Raw genomic sequence first — 22,352 nt, 5'->3', positions numbered from 1 at the left:
AGGAAACGAGTTTACTCTTTTTATTCTGCTCATTAATGATTTAGACGAGGAAGATGGGAAAAAGGGGGTGCCACCACAAGGTTCCAGAGAACCAGGGGCACGAGTCAGTTCATTCCACTTTCTGTCTGAGGTAGGGTCTCTAAGACCCAGATGAAAGGGGAGGAGGTAGCTATATGGACTCAATTTGCTTCCGGACCTTTTCCAGCGCCTTTCTGTCCAGTTGTCGCTGACGAACAATGACAAGGCAAGCAAAGACCAAGGCCACACCTATGACAGTCCCTTCGAATTTCCAGAATAAGTGTTGTTCCATCAGAGCTGAGCGGCAGCTGAGGGCAAGAAGAAACAGTTATCCCCAGGGAAGGCTAGACTGCCTCTCCCTCTAATCTCCCTCCTGTTTCATCCTCACCAAGATATATCTGAGGAGAAAAGAGGAAACCAGCGTCAGCCTTCTAAAGTGTTGACAGTACAGGGACTTCCCTGATGGTCCAGCGGTTAAGACTCCGCGCTTCCACTACAGGGGGCACAGGTTTGATCCCTGGTCGGGGAACTAAGATCCAGCATGCCGCATGGTGCGGCCAAAATTAAAAATAAAGTGTTTACAGTACATTAATCCCATTCAAATATTTAATTTATTTTCTAGTGAGATAAGCAGAGCTGGTATCAACCAGTTTTACTGATGAGAAAATATGGCCAATAATATAGTGCTGAGGAGTAGAGCTGGGACTTGGGTTCAAGTAATTTGCCTCCAAATCCCCTCCCCTTTCCAATATGCCATGCTACCTCCATACAAAGAGGAAGAGGCAGGACTATCTACCTAAAGTCATAGGAGCAAAGGAGGTGATCTAGGAGGATTCAAGAAGAGAAACAGCACTTGCCTTTTGAACTTGCTCCTCTTAGATGAGCTGCATGTGATTTTCTCCACATACCCTGTGGAGCCACACTCGGGGGTGGTTTTCTGCCAGGAGGAAAGGACCAAAGCACTTGTTAGGAAGGGGCAGCCGGAGAAACAGGAAGGCTGCCATTCAGAATGGGCACGTGTCCAAGTGCTACGGCTCGGAGCTGGTAGGCAACAGAGAACTAATGAAGAGTTCTTAAGGGGGTGATGAGGTGGTGGTTACAGGATGAGAAGTACGTGTTACTAAGAACACTTCAGGGTCAATAGTCTACGAGAGGCAAGGGCAGGTTCCAGAACCTACTAGATTAAAAATGAACAGAACATGGTTATTAGTTGAACGTTGCCATTAACTTGGAAAGAAAAGGGCACATTTTCAGGGGGAAGACCAGTTCAGATTTGGACTCACACTGAGACTGCAAGGAAAAAGACGAAAAGACAATGCAAAGGCATACTTAGATAGACAGTCCCTGTCTGATTCGATGTGAGAAGAAGGGGAGAGAAAACAGATACTCACAGCCTGGAAATTAGAACATGGAGCACACTCTTCCGCCACCACAAACTCTTCCACCAGCCAGCACGGCAAATTTGAGGTGCTCACTAGACAGGGAGAGAAATGCAAGCCCCAGACCTCGTTCACAAAATATTTCTCCCCTAAGTTCTGCCCATCAACTTCCCAGCACAGCTGAATGCCCTCGCTCCACGTGGTGCCGCCCTTTTCCACCTGATCTCTAGGTATATGGGAGGAGGTCAAAACAAAACAAAACAAAAAAACTATAGGGGCGTCGGGTTCCCAGACCATCACCCACCTGACAGCTTCTCCTCCCGCACGGGAGCTTCTGCTTGGCTGAAGCGGGTGAGGGGGGGGAAATGGGCAAAAGTCAGAAGCCAGAAAACAGGGAACCTCCCCCCCACCTCCCCCCCTCCCCACCTCCCCCCCCACCTCCCCCCCCACCTCCCCCCCCACCTCCCCCACCCCCCCCACCTCCCCCCCCCACCTCCCCCCCCCACCTCCCCCCCCCCCCACCTCCCCCCCACCTCCCCCCCCACCTCCCCCACCCCCCCCACCTCCCCCCCCCACCTCCCCCCCCCCCCCACCTCCCCCCCCCCAAGGTCCAGGGACACAGGGGGCGGGGACGATCCGATCCTCCCGTCCCCTCCTTTTCCCTGCCCTCAGCCCCTCCTTACCAGAGCCTTAAAGTGAAAGCGCAGAGCAACCAGCAGAGGTGGCGGCCCTGGGGGAGGCCACGCCTCCCCGCGCCCGCTGGCATGGAGTGCTCAGTGTCCCACCTGTCGGGACAGAGGGACCTGCCTGACTGGCCTCGTGCCTCGGTCGGAACGCAGAGACCGCGCTTACACTGCAGTCCTCGGGGAGGTTCCAAGTCAGGGCTGCGAAATGCTGGGGTTGCCTATCAGATCAAAGGCTCTTTCAGTACGCCCCCATGGTCACGGCGAGAAAAGGCAATACGCATTTGTTGGGTAGGACCGTGAGCTTCCTTCTTCGGACTGGTACGGTCTTCACGGAAGGCCGAGGGGGCGTAGAGCCTAGCACCTCCTCTGCTCCGCTTCCGCTCCCGGCGCCTCCATCTTGCGCGCGGAGGATCCTGGGCACGGGCAGGTTTTCCAGAGCTAGGCCAGTCATCGGAAGAAGAGGCCCGTGGCTTGCCTGATGGGCCTCGTAGTCTTCCGCCCGCTGCTCCCCGGGAATTGGATCTCCCTGCATTTGTGCAGCGAGATGCGACCCATTGGCTCGGCGCACCGTTGCATTATGGTCCTGGTAGTCTTTTGCCGGAACCGAGAAGATGGTGGCTGTCAGGCTTGTGGTCGTTCTCGATGCTCCATGGGCTGTCGCCTTTTTGCCCCTCTGGGCTACGTGAACAGCGAGACATAAAAAAGAACGATACGTCGCCCTCTCAGAACTTTCCTCCCTCTTTAAAATCCGAGGACTCACCATTAAGCATCAGACTTTCTGATACCCCTCCCCCTTCCCGCCTCGAACGAGGGTCAAGGGGAGAACCTGTGTTGGCGGTCCAGGGATGGAGGCGAAACTGCACTTCCTCCTCCCTCCAGGGGCAGGAATACCACAGACTCTCTGTGAATGAAGCCTTCCCCTGTCTCCGGGCTCCCACTCAGCTCTACTCAGACGTCACCTTCTCGCATGTTAATTGCTAAGTTACTCCCCAGAACCGGTCCTTTGAATAACCTCCTTAAATGTTCTCAGCTCTTCCTTGCTCCTACCTAATGCAATTAGAAGAGCGTGAGATTTGAAATCCCAAGAAGCGTTGAGTCTAGGTTCATAGGTTCAGGTGCTTATTAGCTACATGACTTTAGGACGGTATCTGGCTGTCAGTGTTCTGTGGAAAACGGAAATGCTAATGTGCATTTTCTAGGTTTTTTTTTTTTTGCAAGATGCAAATGAAATGTGTATGAAAATCCTTTATTCTTTTCTAATTATATTGCCTCACATTTCTATTGTACTTTTTGAATTCAACGTTTAACTCATTTTGATCCTTTTCAGTAATCCTGAGGAATCAGAGTTGATATTATCCCTATTTTATGAATAAGCTCAGAGTGTGTCACTTGTCCAAGGGCACACAGCTAGTAGGAGAGCTGCGACCTAAGCCTAGACTTTCAACTCCCAGGCCACAGATTTGTGCCTGCTTTCCCTCCCCATGGAGCCAAACCCTGACTTATATCCAGAACTGCAGTGACTTGACCCACATTCTGGGTTCATGCTTTACTCTCTGGTAATGTATTAATCACTATCCTAATTCTGCCAGAAATTTCCTCCTAGATTTACATATATGTATGTCTGCAGCCTCTCAGACAACTGGACTATGAGTTTAGTTTTCATAGTTGCTCAGTAGATAGATATGAGGTATTTAAAATAAACTTCATATAAATCTAGGCACTATTAATAATCTGTATCCCACCTCTTAAGATCAAAGCACTTATCCCCATGCTTTCTTCTTGTTAACTCTGCTCCACACTCTCCTCCCTCAGGAAGTCTTTTTAGCCTAAAGATCACAGCTACTCCCCTCCCCCACAGCCCTAAGAGCTAGCGCACTTTTGGAGATCAACAGTATATCTGGTGCTACATCCCATAAATTCTCTCTTCCCAGCAGACTGAAATCTGGCTGCTCAAGAGCAAGAACTAACAGACTGGAAAGATCACTGGGCGGGAGTTGAAAAAACAACCACCACCTGGTGAGGGCTGAGCTTTAATTTTGCTTGTAACTATTTGTTCCTTTAAGTTATGATTTGTCTGTATATGTCAATAGTTGTATGTTATAGAAAGGAGGATATTGGTTTTTTTCCCAGTATTTTTTAGCCATAATAAAAGTTTTGGCTGAAATACAGTATTCTGTTACTCCTTACCCAATCCCACTGTGCCTCATGACAAGCTGGAAGATTTTGTAAGATCTCACTTCCAATAGCCGTACCAAGCAACTGAATAGGGTCTCCATGCTGAAACTGGATTTTAAAATATCTGCTCTGGGGTATGACAAAGATGTCGGTCAGTCTTCTTCCTGGGATTCACAAAATGCAAGTCTTTCCTCATCTCTTGAGCAAATTAAACTAGCTGAGCAGTTGACTACAGAGCTCACACATAAGCCACAGATAAGGATCATCACCCCATCGAAGCTTGGCTACATAATACATTTATCAAATTATTCTCCACATTTATCAAATTATTTTCTGAGTCCTTTTCCTGGCACTGTCAGACTTTTTCTGAGTGTTGTCTTTTACCAACAGAAACAGCAGCACACAAAAAGGCTTTGCTGACAGCTCCAGGGTTGTGCCATCCACTTCCACACTGCAGGCTTGGGGATTTCTTAAATGCCTTGAACATCATATCCATGAATAAAACTTCTAATGGTACTTTGTCTAAACCAAACCTGACATTTTCATTATCCTGATAAAAGATCAAGTCTGTGAGATAATTTTGCTGTTTAAAAGTACTGTGTAAGAGTGAAAGGGGTCTACGTATACTTAAGGGAACTCAAGCCTAAGGTTTTGGGGGTTTTCTTGGCCACACCATGCAGCATGCAGGATGTTAGTTCCCTGACCAGGATCAAACCTGTGCCCCCTGCGTTGGGAGGCAGAGTCTTAACCACTGTACCACCAGGGAAGTCCCAAGTCTAAGTTTCTTTTTCGTGGTTCTTTTGCATGCCAATAGTTTTGCTTCTTTGTTATTCAGTAGTTAGGGGCAGTTTTTGTTAAATTTTACTAGTCCCTTTTCTAGTAAGTACCACCCAGAGGTTATATTAACTTGACCATTGTGCTTGGCACATAGTAGACGCTCAATAAATATTTATGACTAAATGAACCTCTTCTGTGTCTCATTTTCCTCACCTATAAAAGCAGATGATAATGCTTACTAGTTACTTAAAGGGATTCCTGGCAGAATCAAAGATGCTAGCAGAAATCACTGGATAAAAAATACTGGTTCTGCTATTTCCCTGAGGCTAGGGCTGTCACTCCTCTGGGGAGGCCCAAGAAAGAGTCCTGCTCTTTTAGAATCTCCTGGACAAGACTCTGCACACAAGGATCCTCTAAATCCCATGCTGGAAAGAGGATGTCCAGACCTTCAGTTTCAAAGAAACTCTGCTCCTTGTTTCCCTCATCAATTAAATAGCTGGGGAAGGGAGAGCTGTAGGATTAGGCATCACAGGAACTCAGCCAGATTCAAGCAGACCAACCACCTCAGAGAGACAAGATTTAGGTTTATGAGTAGAGAGCAATTCCGACAATGATGAAAGTTACCCAAAGCAGGGACATTTGTGCAAATGGTGGCCTTTAATACTGAGAAAGACCATGCAGAGTGACAGGATAGGACCAAACCTTCAGAGGGTGGTGCTGAGCCAGCCTCTCACAGGACCCTAAAGCCTGCTCCAGTAACAGAATAAATCAATTATTTATTTACATTTATATTTGCCCTGGAAACCCACAGAAGGTCTGAGGCTTAGGGCCATCTATCCTTCCTTTCCTCCTCCCTCTCTTCCTACCTCCTTTTCACCTTCTTTCACTTTCTCAGTTCTTTCCCTTCTTCTTGCCTCTCCTTCCCTCTCTAGTCTACCTCCTTCTTTTCCTCTTTCCTCCTCGCTCCTTCCTTTTTTTCTTCTCCACATTCTCCCCATTCTTCCACCATCTACCCATCTCAATCCCTCCAAGCCCCACGTGCTACTTCTCCCCTGCCCGGCCCCTCAGCCCTGCCTCCCTCAGGTTCAGCCTCCAGGCTTAGGGCGGAGGGGCAGAAGGGGAGTCCTCAGCCCAGGGAGCACTTGTTGGTGTTCTTCTTGTCACAAGTTTTCAGGTCAGTGCTGGGGGGCTTGTTGCTGTTTCCCTAGAGGGAGAAGGGTACAGGGGTCAGGGTGAGAATGGCTAGCGGGTCTGGGGTCACCCTCATGGGCAGTCTTAGCACTGCTCTCCTCGTCAGGTTTTACTCCCAACGCGCGCGTGCACACACACACACAGACACACGCACATGCACACACACACTCACATGCACAGTTGTACTTAGCCCAGCAGAACCAACTCACTGATCTCCGGCCTCCTGACTTGAGCAAGATGTCCCGGGCCAGGGAACTGAAAGCCTAATGGGGAAAGTAGAGATTGGTCAGAACAGGTTGGAGGGGAGGATAAGTCTATCTTCCAATACTTCATCTCTTTGAGGGATGAAGGATGGGGTGTGTCTCACCTCATCTACATTCATGCTGGATTTAGCACTTGTCTCGAAAAATCGGATTCCATGCTCCCGAGCCAACTGCATGGAGTGAAGCGGTAAGAAGAGAGTTGGATGAAGGGCAGCAGCCAAGTCCTCTGCAATCCAGCCTCATCTTGGCCCTCCTGGCCCAGTTCTAGAACATTGCCCAGCCTGCTCTTACCTTATCGGCCTGCTCCTTCTGGACCTTCCTCTTGGCCTCCATATCACACTTGTTCCCCAGTAAGAGGCGCTCTACCCCAGCCGAGGCATTCTGGGACAAAACGTAAGAGTAAAAGTTGGGTCCTGCTCATTTTCACAGTCTCCTTCATCCTCCAGGTTCTACCCAATTCCCCTGTCTCTCTGGGAGGGTCCTCACCTCTTTGATGCTCTTCATCCAGTTCTGAATATTCTCGAAGGATTTCTCATCTGTGATGTCATATACTAGGATAATGCCCTGGGGAATGGCAGAGTTCATAATGGAGCCTTGTACCATATTCCCCTGTTTAGGCTTCCCACTGCCCTCTAAGTGACCCTGCAAATTCTATCCACAAGTCTAATCACTAGGCCACATGGGGCCCTCTGCAACCCATACTGTGCCCCTCCCCATTTTTCTCTGCCCCAACTCCTGTCCCTCTATATTCATACATTCTAGTGCCTCATGCCTCATTCCTTGTCCAGAACCACACTTCATACCATGGCTCCACGGTAATAGGCAGTAGTTATCGTCTTGAATCGCTCTTGGCCAGCTGTGTCCCTGAAGAGGTGGAATATTTCATGGGGTGGGATACAGGGAAGAGGTCTCCAAAGAGTGAATCCCACCCCCACCCCCTAAGAATTTAGCTTTTGCAACTGAAAGCAACAGAATCAGGAAACAGTAAAGGAAGAAAGGGATAAAAGACAGTTGAGCTGATACTGAGTGATGGTAAAGGCCTAAGAAACAGGTCTTTCTGTTTTATTCATTGTTTACTCTGTGCCAAGCATTGTGTATATATCATTTTATTTGTGCCATTTTATGTAATCTTCACTCTATCCTTGTGAGACATGTTTTATTGTCTCTATTTTACAAATGAGGAAACAGATTTAGAGAGGCCAAATAACTGATGAAGGTCATTCTGTACCAGAACCAGGATTGAACCACATTCTCCTCTTATCTGTTGTATCATAATGCCTCCATTAAGCCTTTTACCACTTGACACCCTTAGGGTCTCCAGCTTCCTCAGGGCAGTCAGGTCAAACCTCTACACTTGGCTTTACGGCCTCTCCACTAGACTGAGAGTCAAGTCTTAATTCTGCTATTTGCTATTTAACTGTTTAGAGCCTGTCTCCACATTATAGTTCAACAGACAATTGATCTAGCTAGACAGTTGCCAAGTTCAGAGGATGCTCCAGGTCCGGGAGAGGCAAGAGAATTACAAAAAAGCTGAAAATAGTTGAGTAAGCAGGAAGAGAGATGAAAGGACATCTGAATGAGGTGACAGAAATGGATTAGAAAATGTACTGGAAGGAGCATTGGGAAAGGGAGAGAAATGAAGCTAAAAAGAAGAGAAACACCTATAGGAGGTAAATGAGGAAGCCTGTCTTAGGAGTCCTGAGGGATTCACTCACCAGACTTGCAGTTTGATCTTTTTCCCCTCTATATCCACAGTGCGGATCTTGAAATCAATTCCTAGAGGTGGAGAGTGTACACTGAAATTGAGACATGTATATACATGTATGTAAAAGTGTGTGGTGAGAGGGACAGGAATGGAGCAGTGGCAGTGCCAGAAATTCTGCAGGGCAGGCACTTGGGAAGCAATCTTGTAGGAAGTGTAAAACTAGGGGGATTTTCTCAAAGCTGTATTTGTATAGCAAGCATATTGTTTTTACTTAGATTTTATGGACTTTGTAGGGGAGAAGGTGATGAAAATTCTGCACGGAGGCTTAAGGCCTCTAAGGCACTTATTGGGTCCACTTAGCCATGCCAGCTGACAACTCTCTCAATTCAATCTGTCTCCCCCAAAATATTACTTTCAGATTCCTTTTTCCTTCTGTTTTCTTAGAACCCTCTACTCTCGGTTCTCCCACCTACCCTCCTGGCCCTACAGGGTAAAGAGCAAGGAAAAAGGTAGCTGATGACAGTCTATGTGAATTAACTAGTAGGCCAGGCTTGGAAACAAGAAAATTTGAGGCTAAACAAGATTCCCCCAAGACTGAATTAGGAGAGAGGGGCATTTTTCTCTCCTCTTTCTAACCAGAATGTCTTGATACTCTCCTTGTCTTATTTCCCAGGCCAGAGGAGATTAAGAATGATGAGAGGGGGGCTTCTCTGGTGGAGCAGTGTTTAAGAATCCGCCTGCCAATTCAGGGGACACGGGTTCAAGCCCTGGTCCAGGAAGATCCCACATGCCGCGGAGCAACAAAGCCTGTGTGCTGCAACTACTGAGCCTGCGCTCTAGAGCCAACGTGCCACAACTACTGAGCCCGTGTGCCACAACTACTGAAGTCCACGCACCTAGAGCCCGTGCTCTGCAACAGGAGAAGCCACCGCAGTGAGAAGCCTGCGCACCTCAAGGAAGAGTAGCCCTGCTCGCCGCAACTACAGAAAGGCCGTGCGCAGCAACGAAGACCCAACACAGCCAAAAATATATAAATAAAATAAATAAATTAAAAAAAAAAAAAAAAGAATGATGAGAGGGGAGGAGGGGAGACAACGTTCTTAGTGGAAACTTGTGCACCTCCCCCAAGCCTGAGGAGGCTGAGTCACCAGGCTGACTCAGAGACCCCAAAAGTCCCCTCACTCTGCCTTCCTCACCAGGCTGACTGCATGTTCCTGATCCCAGTCCTTGGGCCACTCTGCAGCACACCCAGCCGCTCTGTTCCATCTTCCCCAACCCCTATTAAGTTGAGGGGCAGGGAGACTGCAAAGTAGATGGTAAGATGGGAATGCAATGGGAGAGTATGCAAACTCAGTGGGACAGAAAGAGGCTAGCAGAATTGGGAGACAGATGTTCAGGGAGAGGGGATACAGGAAATGTGGAGAGTGGATCAAGAGTTCTAGGTGGATGGGGGTGGGGGAAGAGGAGCTGAGAGGGAAGTAAAGAAGGGTTCATGTGGTTTTGGGGGGACAAGGGAAACAGGTGGTACCAAGAAAATAAGGGGCTGGCACAACTGAGGAGTAACCTGGAGGTCTCAGAGAGGTTAGAGGTTTGGGTACTATCCGGAGACTTATAAGGGGGATGGGTCTGAAACGGGGTTGAGGGACTGGAGTTCAGAAGCCTGACTCTAAGGGGACTTAAAAGTGGGCCACAAATAATCCAAGAGCCTGAGGATGAGGGCATGGGGGAGTCGGGGATCTAGGGTATGGCCAGTGGGCTCACCGATGGTGGAGATGTAAGTGTTGTTGAAGTTGTCCTCTGCAAAGCGAATGATCAGACAAGTCTTGCCCACCCCCGAGTCCCCGATCAGCAGCAACTTGAAGAGGTGGTCGTAGGCTTTGGCCATGGCGGACACTGGGGGTGCCGGGAGAGGGGTGGGGAAGCGCCGTGCACTGGTAGGCGGGATTGGAGGGCTGGCAAACAGAGCGGCCCCGGAGCCCAGGCCAGGAAGTTTTCCTCCCTCTCCGCCCAGGCTCCGGGAAAAAGGAGAGGCGGCACTCCTCTGGGCCCCACCCCCTGCCCGCCCACCCCTGTGTGCTGGCCAAGGAGGCCAGCCCGGTCTTCGGCTCTCTGGGCTTTCCCTTCCCAGCCAACACTGGCCTGTCTCCTTAGCCATTTCCCATAGCTTTTTGCTTACTTTCGTCCCCTTTTTTTAAAAAAATTAATTAATTTATTTACTTATTTTATTTTTGGCTGTGTTGGGTCTGTTACTGCGCGTGGGCTTTCTCTAGTTGCGGCGAGCGGGGGCTACTCTTCGTTGCAGTGCGCGGGCTTCTCATTGCGGTGACTTGTTGCAGGGTACAGGCTCTAGGCGCGCGGGCTTCCGTAGTTGTGGCACGCGGGCTCAGTAGTTGTGGCACACGGGCTTAGTTGCTCTGCGGCATGTGGGATCTCCTGGACCAGGGTTCAAACCCGTGTCCCCTTCACTGGCAGGTGGATTCTTAACCACTGCGCCACCAGGGAAGCCCCCGTCCCCCCTCTTTTGACTTCACTCTTCCAGTCTGAAGCCAGCGACGCTGGGGTGATGTGAAGTAGAAGTTTAATCAAAATGACCAGGGGAAGAGGAATTTTAGAGGAATTAAGGGAAAGGGAAGTTTGGGGGAATAAGGGTGAAGGCCAGGACAGCACTAGGAGTTGCCAAAATTGGGGACTGATTTTTGGAGGGGCGACTCAGGGAAAACAGAATCTTTCTGGGGCAGTTCTAGAATTCTGGTGTTAGTGTTCCAAGCCCTTAGTTTTAGAATCCCAATTCCTTTTGAAAAAAGCGGGATGCCTGGAGTTGGTGGCTATTCGTTGAGTCAGTCTGCCCCCTGGTGGAACAGAGTGAAAATTAAAAGTAATTACACTATAGAATCAGCACACACACACACACACACACACACACACACACACACACACACACACACATCCCAAGGCGCGCGCCGGCGCGCGCCCACACGCACACACACAGACTTCACCTAGATACATTCTGGAGCTTCATTTTGAACAGTCTTTCTTCTGGGACCCTGTGTGTGAATTCTCTGACAAGCCAGCTCAGGAAGACAGAGATTGGGACTACAAATGTCTGGTCTCGTTCTTTTCATGAGATCTGGATCTTTCAACACAGCCCTGAGACAGTACTCCTGACACCCCACTGAACAGACTGTGAATGTGTAGCCTTGGCAACCAGGAAGCTGAAATATGGAGAACACAGCTATAAGGAAACAAATTTATCTTTGCCTTTGGAAAAAGTTACTCAAAATATCTGCTTTTCTAATAGCAGGTCAGTAGAATAGTCCTTGTATAAGGATAGTGTACTGGTTGTGAGAAGGCATCTTTTGTCACTTCACTTATCCTCATCACCTTGTGTGCCAATGTTTGTCCTTTCTCAAACACAACTATTCAATCCCCTTTTGTCCTTTATCTCACCACCCATTATGTCTTCAAGCTGTATTACTAACCTTGAGTGTCCTCTACTTCTTGCTGGCCAAACCATCTCTCTCCAGTCTTTTAAATTATTCTTCAATGTTCATGGATTGTTCTGATAAAAATCCATCAATTCTTTTTCATTTCATTTTATTTTGTCTGGATCTGGACTCTTCATCACCAGCAATATATTATTCTTTTTCACCTCTCTAAATTGTACTTATGCTGCTGCATACCTGCTTTCACTGGAGCCTCATCTCCATAGTACTCTCCCCCTAGCTCTCAGAGCTTCTGCAACAATGCCTTCCCCCCCCCCCTCAATTTTGGCAGGCTCATTCGGTCTCTGGTTTTATATTCACAAGCTCTCCCCTCAGCCTAGAATTCTATTTCCCCAAACTGCTGCTTGGTTGATTCCTTGTCTTTCAGATTTCAGCTTAAATGTCACTTCCTCAGAGGTTTTTCTCACCCATCAGTAGTGTGCTGGAACCAATCCTTACTGGCTCATGAGAACAGATTGTGCTTATCTCTTTCCAAATCCGTGTTTAATGATATCACATTGATAGTCTGAAATTGGCCACGGTGGGAGTATTTACTCCATCGAAATTAGCAAAGACAACAAATCAGGGCTCCCCTCCATATAGTCAGGTGTTCAACGTTTACCAGTACAGCCTTGACTAGAACTCACATCCCTTGCCCTATTCCATTCCTTTGGAATTAAACAGGTCCCCAGATGCCATTTGGGTCATCTTCGCCCCTCCTTTATGACAAATGGACATTCTAACCCTTTGATCATTACTGTAGAAGACCATGATTTGTTCTTCATTTTTTCTTCTCATTCCCTGTCAAGAGTGTCGATGCTGCCAAGATTAGAAATCTTGGAAAGGCAGCGCTGGTGAAAATGTGGGGGAAAGGATGTGGGAATGTAAACTGGCACAACCTTTTTGGAAGGCAGTTTAGTAGCATACTTTGGACAATTTGTTTAATGTCTCTGGGCATCACTTTCCCCATCTGTAAAATGTGGATAATAATAGTATCAACCTGATGAAGTTGTTGTGACGATTAATTAACATGTGAAAAGCAGTCAGAACAATGCACAAATAAGCACTACATAAGTGAGTGATGTAATTAGTATTAGACGGAAAGATGGAAACGAGAGAATAAAATTTAACAATGGTTAGCCCTAGGAATAGGCTGGAGGTGCGGAAAATATGAGGACTTTCTTTTTTCATATTTACTTTTCTGAATTGTTAAAAAATGGTCAAACTAAACCAATTGAAAAATAGTAAAGAAATTTAATAAGTCCCAGACATGGCTCAGTCTCGCTGTTTTCCTAAGCAGTTCCCATTGTTAAAGTGTAGCGCGAAATTCAAAAATTGTCCATTTACCCCTCAATAGAGATCAAACGCTGACCTTAAGAGAACATGCTCACTCTCTCAACATGGCGACTCATCTGTCCTGTCATTTAGAGACCTTCCAAAAATGGCAGCCCCCTCCTCGCCCCGCCGCCCACACACCGTGAGAGAAGGACCTTCCCAACATGGCGGCAGAAGGCCCAGGCGTCACTTCCTGCGGGACGGCGGATTTAAGGAGCAGGATTTCCGCTTTCGCTCCTTTCCGACGGTGACGACCTCCCCACGAGAACATGCCTGTGAGTTCCTTGGTGCAGGTTTCCGTGGAGATCGCGCCCTTCTGTCCGCACGCTGTCCTCACGCTGATTTCGGATCGCAGAGGGCCCTTACCTGCCTTCCGCAGTTTGCAGAGGCCCGTGGGGCCCCCTGCATAGACGGGAGCGGAGAGGCGATAAGATGGCGGCCCAGCTGCGCAGACACCAGGGGCGGCGAGGGGCGAGTTCTCCCCGGTGTGTGGCAGTGGGGGCTGTTTTCGATCATCCCGTGTTCGCCGTTGGTTTCTAAGTTTCTGCATTTCTGCCTCTCTTAGCTCGCAAAGGATCTCCTTCATCCCTCTCCAGAAGAGGAGAAGAGGAAACACAAGAAGAAGCGCCTGGTGCAGAGCCCCAATTCCTATTTCATGGATGTGAAATGCCCAGGTGAGGAGATTACTTGCAGTAGTGGGGAAAGCACTGGACCCCAAGAATTGGACAAAGGTATCCTTGAAGCGGTTCTGATTTCTTAAAATTTGAATGTTTGAGATAGGTAAAATTTTGCATTTCAGGAACAGTGATCCATAGTGACCTCTCTTCAGAACTTTTTGTGCAGACCGTAATATTTCTTTGTGTTGAAAAACACTGGAATGTTATGTTGGGTTTCTGCTGTGGTCATTTATATACTTGTACCTGGAGGCAAGGGGGTGGATATGTTGACCAGTTACTGAGCGCCCCTCCTCACCAAATAGAGGATTGTCTATATTTTAATTCTCGGATAGTTTTTTGGATGATGGTCGTAACGCATTAACAAAAAATTCATAGGTGGGGGCACATACTCCAGGTTGCTTCTGAGTTGGCTTTAATGTATACCTAGAGCCAAGTAATCGATTTAGAATAGGAAAGTAAATTTCAAGAATTTACAAAACATGCTTGTTGTACAGTTAATACATGACAGCATATGTTTAAGTGAAGAAAGGTTTGGGGAAAATAGGGTGACTCGATGTTTTTTCACAGGATGCTATAAAATCACCACCGTCTTTAGCCATGCACAAACAGTAGTTTTGTGTGTTGGCTGCTCTACTGTCCTCTGCCAGCCTACAGGAGGAAAAGCAAGGCTTACAGAAGGTAATGGTTTAATTAATGTTGTGATTTTGAGGTTTGAATCTTAAGAGAGGTCATGTATAATGTAAATTATCAGGCTGTCTTGCAAAGAGGGTTGGGTTTGATAGTCTTTTTTTTTTTTCTCTCCAAAAGCATAATTAGAAAGCACTGATCTCAGTGCTTCTGTCTAAGGCTGGGGTGGATGGGTGATAAAAGGGGCTTCATATGAGCTGAAGGTGATGTTGTCTTTAAGTGAGTAGGTAGGAGCTAAAAGAGTTGAGAAAACTACAGATGTAGGTTTCCTGTGGGTATTAGGCATCATTTTGTTTTGTGGGGGTGGGACAGGGTAAGTAGGCTGCTGTCAGTTAACCTTCGGAACTTATTCTTGCAGGGTGCTCCTTCAGACGGAAGCAGCACTAAAAGCCCCTGGAATCAAGATGAATGGGAAACCATCCCAATAAACACATTTTGGATACGTCCTGTTTATTGTCTTGTTTTACTGCTAGGAAGTTCCTACCTCACGTATTCAGGGGCAATCAGAAGAGTGGACTGTAGAGTCATTTGGGGCAAGTAAGTGGTCAAATACTTAAAAAGTCCATTTGGGACATTCCTATCCCTAGGCTCATTGAGTAAATCTGCAGAGCTTGATTAAAAACTGGAATGATATATAAATGGGGTATTTGCTTTCACTTTTATGTTTTCTTAGAATTAAGAACTGATAGTTGATCTTTAAAACGCAATCCAGCACACCACTTTAACACAAAACAGCTTAGGATCCTTTATTTACAGTTCTCAGAAGGCTTGTTTGGAGGCTTATGAGTGTAGAGGTTGCTGCTAGACTCCTGGTCTAGGGCTAGAAATCTCCAGCCCCCTGCAGTTAAGGGGACTTGTCCAAGCAGAGGTTAGTGCCTTGTACTCCAAAGCCAATGTTGTAGCGGACGCTGCACTGGTGGGGGTTGTGGACTCATGAAGGGAGAAGGAGAACGTGTGGATGTGTAAGAACCTAGAAGTAAAGGAGGAAGGGAAATAGATGAAGGGTGAATAAAAGTGAATGAGGGTGATACCTGAGCTTTTCAGCAATAAAGATGGTGATTCTTTACCTGGTTGTGGTGCACCTAGAGTTGGTACATAAACAACTGGAACTGTCTGCATCTTGTTTAGGAAGGCATTGTATGCTGGAAAAAGAATAAGGGAGATGTCGCCAAAGAGAACTGTTTTCACTGGAGGAAGGCCTTAAGGGGCAAGTATTGTTATTAAAAAAAAGGCTTCAAATTAAATAATTATACTTCCAGGAAATTTTTATTCAGTGATTTTTAGAGGTATTCCAACTTCTGGTTGAAAGATGGGAAATGCATGTGTAGATGATAGTACATGTTGTGTTGCTTCTATTATCTCCAGCTATGTGTTTGAGCAAAACTAGCTATAATCTAAGGTTTAGTAGTAATTTCCACTTCTGAGTGGTATTTGTTGGCCACATGCAGTTCCTTGCTTCCTAGTAAATTGGGCGGGATCTTTGGTCCACTGGTGACTAGGGGTAGGGAGGCTAAATCAGTTTCAATTGCATGTCCCAAATTAGATGTGATAAACAGCTAATTTTCATCCTCATTTAGTTTGTGAAATAAAATGAAGGCAGTTTCCAAGTCAAAAGGCCACGGTGCTGAATATAAGGACTCCTTACCTAGAAAGAGGAAAGCTGTTGATGCCAACACCGCAAAGAGGGTAAAGAAAATCTGGTAAGAACCCATGAGCTTCTGGAGGACACCTGAATCTTCACATTGATCTACACATTGGCAGAATAAAAGGTTATAGTTATCCAGGACAGATGTTGCATTTAAAAACTTGTGTGGTCCTAAGAGTGTCTAGCTGAAACAGTCAAAACCCAGCCCTCTAGGAAATTCTTTTGCTTCTTAACCAGAGAAAAAGGGGTGAACTGAACTTGGCTCCTCTTACCTTTTTTAGGCTTTTTACCTCTCTAACAATAAGCTACAATTCTTGAGTCTCATTTTTTTTCAGCTTACAAAAGAATATTTAAATTCTTTGCCACTTTAAAATGCCTGTTACCTTTCCTGTGCACTTTAACTCCAGGTGACTGCTTCCCTTCACCAAGTTTGTGATAGTCTATGGTGATTCAGCTTCTACTTTTAATCCCTCTAACCTGAATGAAATATTTCGTTGGATCACCAATGACCTCTTAAATCCAGGGGCTACTTGTCCTTTTTTATTCAGGTACATTCTGATATGTTTATAAACTTGTCCTCAATAAAACTTCAGACTTTTGTGTTTGAAGCATGCTTGGCACTTGCCTTTGGTTATTTCAAACTTTTCAGTGTCTAGAAATGAACTCTTCCTGCTCCACAAAACTGCCTGAATTTAACTGGCCTTCCCAGGTAAACTGTCACCAGGCCCTTGGACCTAGTTCCTATTCTGCATCCCTTACATAGGCCCTCTACCTCTGGGCTCTTAACTGGTCTTACCTCTCACCAGACTCTGTTTCACAACTATTGTAACAACTTCATGCTGTTTACAAACTGCTTCACTCTGAAGACTAATTTGAGGTTGCTTATTAGTAGAAACAAGACTATATTAATCCCTGATCAGGTCCCACTGTTGGAAGTCCCAATAAAACTTAGGCACATTAATTTATAGCACCCCTTTGTTCTGGCTGCATTGAACTAATTCCTGTCTTAGTTGGGCCCTGTCTTTTTAAAATATTTATTTATTTGGCTGTGCCGGGTCTTAGTTGCGGCACGCGGGATCTTTTTAGTTGTGGCATGCGAGATCTTTTTAGTTTTGGCATGCGAACTCTTAGTTGCAGCATGTGGCATCTAGTTCCCTGACCAGGGATCAAACCCGGGCCCCCTGCATTGGGAGCGTGGAGTCTTAGCCACTGGACCACCAGGGAAGTCCCTGGGCCCTGTCTTAAATCTGATTTCTGCAAATAGGGACCGTGCTTGGCACATAACAGTAGGCACACACTTGTATGAATGAGCTGAAGGTTGGATATTTGTATCTAAAGACTCCCACCTACTGTGATTGTACTGTTATACTGCTTGTCCCTCTTATCTCTGAGAAGTGCAGGGGTTCTTAACTTTTTTTTTTTTTTGCCATGGGCAACTTCAGCAGTCTGATGAAGTCAGTGGATCCCAACTCAGAATGTTTTTAAATGCAAAAGATAAAATGTAGTAGGAATAAAGGAAACCAATTAATATCAAGAGTTGATGAAAATAGAGAAAAAACCTAATTTGTAATATACAGTTAGCAAAATGTTCAAAGGCCTAATTTGTGATACAGTAGTATGTGTGCTCTAGTAATAACAAAAAAGTTGTAGCTTTAGGTCTGATAACTACTGTAATTTTGATGTAATTTTGAAATGAAATATTTTGAGATGTGACAGTTGGAACATGAGAACATCTATGGTTTCCCTTGGTGACAAAGTCACATATAATACTGCTGTGATTTGTTGCCTATATTCATAATCAATGGAAATGCGAACTTTCAGTTAGAGGTTAATTGAAAATAAAGATGCAATTTTTTTCCCCATTCAAGGCATGGACACCTTGAGTTCTATCTGTGGACCTTTGTGGAGGTCCATGAACTCTAGATTTAAAAACTGCTCTCACAGAAAGAGCACAGATTGGAGTTGAACACTTTCTAGTTGGTGGGACCCTGAACACCTCAATTTTCTCAACTCTTTAAAGGGAAAAACATCTTTATAAAGTTTTAGAAAACTCTTTAGAATCATAAGAATTAAAACAAAATGCATATAAATATGCTTAGAATATTTATTGACCCGTACAAATTGGGTGCTTATAGAAGCAAAAACCTTTCTCCCATTAGATGTACTAAGGTTCAGCCTAATTCACTCCCAGTGATTAAGAGAAATACTGTTTCCCTTGAGGCATGGGCAAGTGGGAGTGACAAGTATAAGGAGGATGGTTCTCTGGCTTTCCTAACACCTCTTTCCATAACGGTTCCCATCCCACCCAAACTTGACGTCATTTCTAAACTGGGTAATGGTAGAATCAGGATTTGGGCAAGCTAAGTCTTGGTTCTAGGGTTACCGCCATTTGCCCATTGATGCACAAAGGTTTGCTAAATACTTTTGAAGTAAATGAAACATTTATCAAAAGGTTTAAAACAGGGTAAGAAGTATACTTATGAAGCTGACAAACTGACATAACTTATATATTTAAGTATAACATCTAGCTAGTGGTAAGAAAGCTACCTGAGGGTTACATTTTATAGAGTAGGCTTGGAGAATAAAGATCCATGTCCCAGCTAGTTTGAATAATGTTGGTCAAGTGGCTGAATGTTTCCCATTGACTAAATCGTAATGCATTCTGTCTTTTTGCCTCTAGATTAAAAATAGGCACCCCCAATGCTCACCTGAACCAGACTTACGTTTCATAGCTCTCACTTGCACAGCCTCACTTTGACTGGTGAGCACACAGGAAATATTGATGAAAACAGGTGATGCCATCTGCTGGAGGGAAGTGAAGTTGACTACTTTTATGGGGTAGATAGCCAGGCCACGTGTGAGGGAAGAGTGCCTATGGCCAGAGACCACTAGAACTGGGGAGCTGGGGAAGACCTTGGAGAAAAGGAAATGGAACATGTTTGAAAGAAAAGTCAGTTTTGTGTCAATACATTCCAGTTTTAAACATATACAGTGAGACATCTGGATTTCTAGTTCTAGCTAGCTGTCTGACAAGTCACTTTTTTTCACTTAGATGTGTTGAAGGATAAGGGAAGAAAACGATCTGTGAGAATAATATAGCCTTCAAAAAAAGTTTTAAGCTAGCATTCTAAAATTGTTTCAAGATAGCATTGGTGTAATATATATATACATAAAAGTATTTGTGTTATCTTCCAGACTGACAAGGCTCTTGACCTAGATTTTGGATTCTGGGGGCCCCCCTGGCATTGTGAAGGGGACAGATTTTCTTCATTTTGTTTAAGAATTTCCTGTGGTGAATTTTATCAAGTCATTCAGTAACTGTTCCTTTACCCTGGACTGAGAATGAAAAATCTCTTTTTCAAAACCCTGATCTGTTTTGCTTCAGTCCTTAACATACCTCTAGTTTCTCAAGAACTCTGTCCACTCCCAGTACTCTTATCTCCCCAACTTCGTTTTTGTGGCTAAGAACCAATTCTGATTGATCGATGTAAAAGGCTGGGATGAAAGGAATGAGGATTCTTTGCATTCCATTCTTGCTACGCTCACTGACAAGCGAGGCCCAACCATAGACTGAGGTGTCAGCCGTGCTGAGGGCCTGGAGTAGCTCCTCTGACTGGGGTCGAACCTTGATTAGGCAGACATAAACCCCTGAAGAAAAGAGGAAAAACTGAGCAGGAAGGTTCAGAGGCTCTATTTAGCCAACTGGATTAGGATAGGAAGGAAAAATCGTTACATGCAAATTCAGAATGTGAACTCAAGTTTTGAGTATTCACTATTAGCACACTTTTGGCCACTATGGAGGAGTTTACCAAAGATTAAACAGTCCCAGGGAACCCACAATTGAACTTAAGGATACCATTATTGGTAAATTGGACATGTCAGGGAGTATTAAATAATATAGTGTAAATGGAAATTAAGGGGATATAGGATGAAGTAGAGTTGGATCAGTAAAGGGTTTTGTGGAAGAAAGGCAAGCTTTGAACATGGTTTAATCACTTCTCTATCAAACCACCTCTTGATGGCCTTATTTCTGTCAATTGTATTGTTTTTCTAGTTACCCATGCTCAACCTCAGTTGTCTTTTGCCATCTATTCCTTCATTCTTGTATCCAAATCTTGCTAACTCATCCTTTGAAATGTCTCACATCTGGCCCCTCTGTTAGTATTTCTGTTAGTCTGGTCTAGACACTCATCAATTCATGCTTGGATTATTGCAATGTAAATTGCATTTACTAGTCTCCTTGCCTCCCATTCTTTCTTATCCATTCTGTGTACTGCCACTATATACTTTAAACTTATTTTTGAGAACTTTTCCAGGGCTCTATATTGCCTGGAATGTCTTGTTCTCTTCACATCTACCTCAGTCCTAGTCATCCTTCTAAAGGTTATTTCCCCTGTTAAACCTCACTCTAACTGCCAGGTTTGATGTAGATACTCCTTTCTTTCTGCCGTTGTAGCATCCCTTGTATATCTTTATTCTATAACTAATCGCCCTGTGCAATTCTAGTAAGAGTTAAAAGCCTTGTCTTACTCCGCTGTACCTCCAGGGCCTGTCCTGGTACCAGGCATTCTATTTGGTGCTCAACGGTTTGCTGAATGAACCTTCCATCAGTGGTTTCTCATTACTCATACCATTCAAACTGCCTGACCTTGGAGTAGAAGCTCTTCCATGATATAGCATTACCTATTTACATTTGACATGAATTGTCTCATTTTAGATCAGTTGATTTATTTAAAGTCCTCCCAGTGTCATGCCTGTTTCTGCTTTCCACTTGTTAATGCTGTTCTGCTTGGAATATCCTTCAGTTCAGCAACATTCAAACACTGTGCTACTAGTTGGGGATAAAAGATGAATGAGACATAATCCAAGCCCTCACAAAGATAACAGGCTAACAAAGGAGAAAATAGTAAGGTATAATAGAAAAGCATAGCATATTATAGACAACGTGTTAAAAGTTTGTTGAATGGATAGAACAAAAATGCTGACTGAGAAAGATTCCACAGTTATATAGCAGATGAAACTGGAAAGTAGAAATGTAATCCAATAAGAAAGTGACATTTGCACAAATATGAAAACAAGGGGGAAACCAGATTCAACTGCTGGAACCCACCTTTCTCCATGCTGAAATCTGAATGGACATGAAAGACTTTACTTGCTGGAATGTCTAGTAAAGTATTACTGAACTGTACATGGCACAGCATGAGGGTCTCTGGAAGAAGTGTTGTTGTAATGGCCAAGGCCTGACTTGGGGTGCAGGATCCTAATGAGCAGAAAAGAGAAATAGCTTTGTCACTAAGAGGAATTTGTAGGAGAGGCTATTTTATAGAGGCAGTTTGGTACTAAAAAAAAAAAAAAAAAAGCAACAAAGAGGGTCAGTTCTGCTTGACTTGCTACAGCTGTCTACTTGCCAGCTCTGTTGGGTCCTACCACAATCAAGTTGAAAGAAGATTGTAAGACCCTTGTTTCTGCTAGTCTGTGACTATAATGGGGCTTCTATTATCAATATCATAGCTGCTGTCCTCTTTCAAAGGTTTTTGGAATTCATCAGTGGGAAGATTACAGAGAAATTGGAGAGCTGTTAGAAATAAAGTGCTACACATGGGAGGTAGCTTTTAAGTCTAGGAAGGTTTGCTTTCCAAAACATACTGTTTTGCAGTATGATTCAAGTCAAAGATCTCGAGAAGTTCATTACAAGTGGTGCCTTAAACAGGAGCCACATAGCCAGCAAGAAACAGACTGGCACCAAGGTTGGGTCAGCTGCAATGGATGCATTTTAAATTAAATAGGAACTATGTCTTGTTAACAAGATTTTCCCCTGCACAGTTTCTTAATGGTCTTAGTTTGCTAAAGCTCTTTCTCAGTTGCCAGCAGTCTAGTGACCATTCTCATCTTTTGGAGACTATCAGCAATATCAAAAGAACTGTTACATGAGGTTTCATAATAAGTTGTGGTTTTAGAAAGATTCTGCGGTGGGAAAAAAATTAGTCTCTTTGTAAAATTTAATAAGGTAGACAACAATGAGTGAATATGTTACGAAGAAACATTTAATACTTTGTAAAAGAACCTGGAGAATTTTAAAGATCAAGTGTTCTTATTTATACATACATAGAGTGTATTTATAAGATTAAATATCTACTGTGAAAAGAAAATATATTAAGTGCTTAAAATTGAAGGACAAAAAGGGCAATTAGAGTTTAAATTATCTTGTTTTATAGACAGTTATATTCTGTTATATTCTGGACTTCTCTGGTTGGTTTGTGTTTTCTCGCCCCCCTACCCTCTCCCCACCCCTTACCTTCCCCCTGCCCCCAAATCTGGAATTTGTTCTTTAA

General features: G+C 44.8%; 4 protein-coding genes across 5 annotated transcripts in view; 1 reads left to right on the top strand and 3 right to left on the bottom strand.

Moving 5' to 3' along the window:
* Positions 1-6: 6 nt before the first annotated feature.
* JTB (jumping translocation breakpoint) lies at positions 7-2,501 on the bottom strand. Its single transcript, XM_061183435.1, has 5 exons — positions 2,081-2,501; positions 1,702-1,739; positions 1,410-1,492; positions 876-955; positions 7-326 (listed from the first exon to the last, which is right to left on the bottom strand). Exons 1-5 carry the CDS (start codon positions 2,161-2,163, stop codon positions 170-172), a joined length of 441 nt encoding a protein of 146 aa, XP_061039418.1. The 5' UTR covers positions 2,164-2,501; the 3' UTR covers positions 7-169.
* A 3,172-nt stretch (positions 2,502-5,673) lies between these two features.
* RAB13 (RAB13, member RAS oncogene family) lies at positions 5,674-10,176 on the bottom strand. The gene is made up of 8 exons (XM_061183428.1): positions 9,956-10,176; positions 8,205-8,265; positions 7,293-7,353; positions 6,976-7,053; positions 6,781-6,870; positions 6,594-6,659; positions 6,436-6,489; positions 5,674-6,239 (listed from the first exon to the last, which is right to left on the bottom strand). Exons 1-8 carry the CDS (start codon positions 10,077-10,079, stop codon positions 6,162-6,164), a joined length of 612 nt encoding a protein of 203 aa, XP_061039411.1. The 5' UTR covers positions 10,080-10,176; the 3' UTR covers positions 5,674-6,161.
* Positions 10,177-13,193: 3,017 nt separating this feature from the next.
* Positions 13,194-14,817, top strand: RPS27 (ribosomal protein S27). 2 transcript variants are annotated; one of them, XM_061183429.1, is made up of 4 exons: positions 13,194-13,286; positions 13,577-13,742; positions 14,256-14,366; positions 14,734-14,817. In XM_061183429.1, the coding sequence occupies exons 1-4, from the start codon at positions 13,281-13,283 to the stop codon at positions 14,760-14,762; spliced, it is 312 nt and encodes a 103-aa protein (XP_061039412.1). In that variant the 5' UTR covers positions 13,194-13,280; the 3' UTR covers positions 14,763-14,817. The 2 variants fall into 2 exon arrangements, with proteins under 2 accessions (XP_061039412.1, XP_061039413.1); XM_061183430.1 differs by having other exon boundaries at positions 13,195-13,286; positions 13,577-13,685.
* Positions 14,818-15,125: 308 nt separating this feature from the next.
* NUP210L (nucleoporin 210 like) overlaps positions 15,126-22,352 on the bottom strand; it is a 73,211-nt gene continuing 65,984 nt past the window's right edge. Inside the window, exons 33-38 of the mRNA XM_061183427.1 lie at positions 21,131-21,280; positions 19,418-19,668; positions 18,729-18,933; positions 16,021-16,122; positions 15,443-15,517; positions 15,126-15,345 (exon numbers count right to left, since the gene is read on the bottom strand). Of these exons, the coding sequence (XP_061039410.1) occupies positions 15,245-15,345; positions 15,443-15,517; positions 16,021-16,122; positions 18,729-18,933; positions 19,418-19,668; positions 21,131-21,280 (884 nt within the window). The 3' untranslated portion in view covers positions 15,126-15,244. The remainder of the gene's footprint in view (positions 15,346-15,442; positions 15,518-16,020; positions 16,123-18,728; positions 18,934-19,417; positions 19,669-21,130; positions 21,281-22,352) is intronic.

The sequence above is a fragment of the Eubalaena glacialis genome, chromosome 3, assembly GCF_028564815.1.
Source record: "Eubalaena glacialis isolate mEubGla1 chromosome 3, mEubGla1.1.hap2.+ XY, whole genome shotgun sequence".
Taxonomy (NCBI): Eukaryota; Metazoa; Chordata; class Mammalia; order Artiodactyla; family Balaenidae; genus Eubalaena; species Eubalaena glacialis.
Note: the sequence above shows the minus strand (reverse complement) of the source record. Positions and strands in the feature narration are given on the sequence as shown.

Excerpts from the sequence above, each read along its gene's own strand:
- RPS27 (XM_061183429.1), top strand. Across the intron at positions 13,743-14,255 it reads ACCCCAAGAATTGGACAAAG|GATGCTATAAAATCACCACC; the intron begins GTATCCTTGAAG and ends GTTTTTTCACAG. Across the intron at positions 14,367-14,733 it reads AAAAGCAAGGCTTACAGAAG|GGTGCTCCTTCAGACGGAAG; the intron begins GTAATGGTTTAA and ends TTATTCTTGCAG.
- JTB (XM_061183435.1), bottom strand. The coding sequence starts at position 2,163 with ATGCCAGCGGGCGCGGGGAGGCGTGGCCTCCCCCAGGGCCGCCACCTC. Across the intron at positions 1,493-1,701 it reads GCGGGAGGAGAAGCTGTCAG|TGAGCACCTCAAATTTGCCG; the intron begins GTGGGTGATGGT and ends CTCCCTGTCTAG. Across the intron at positions 956-1,409 it reads CATGTTCTAATTTCCAGGCT|AAAACCACCCCCGAGTGTGG; the intron begins GTGAGTATCTGT and ends TCCTCCTGGCAG.
- RAB13 (XM_061183428.1), bottom strand. The coding sequence starts at position 10,079 with ATGGCCAAAGCCTACGACCACCTCTTCAAGTTGCTGCTGATCGGGGAC. Across the intron at positions 8,266-9,955 it reads CACTTACATCTCCACCATCG|GAATTGATTTCAAGATCCGC; the intron begins GTGAGCCCACTG and ends CTCCACCTCTAG. Across the intron at positions 6,871-6,975 it reads GGATGAAGAGCATCAAAGAG|AATGCCTCGGCTGGGGTAGA; the intron begins GTGAGGACCCTC and ends GTTTTGTCCCAG.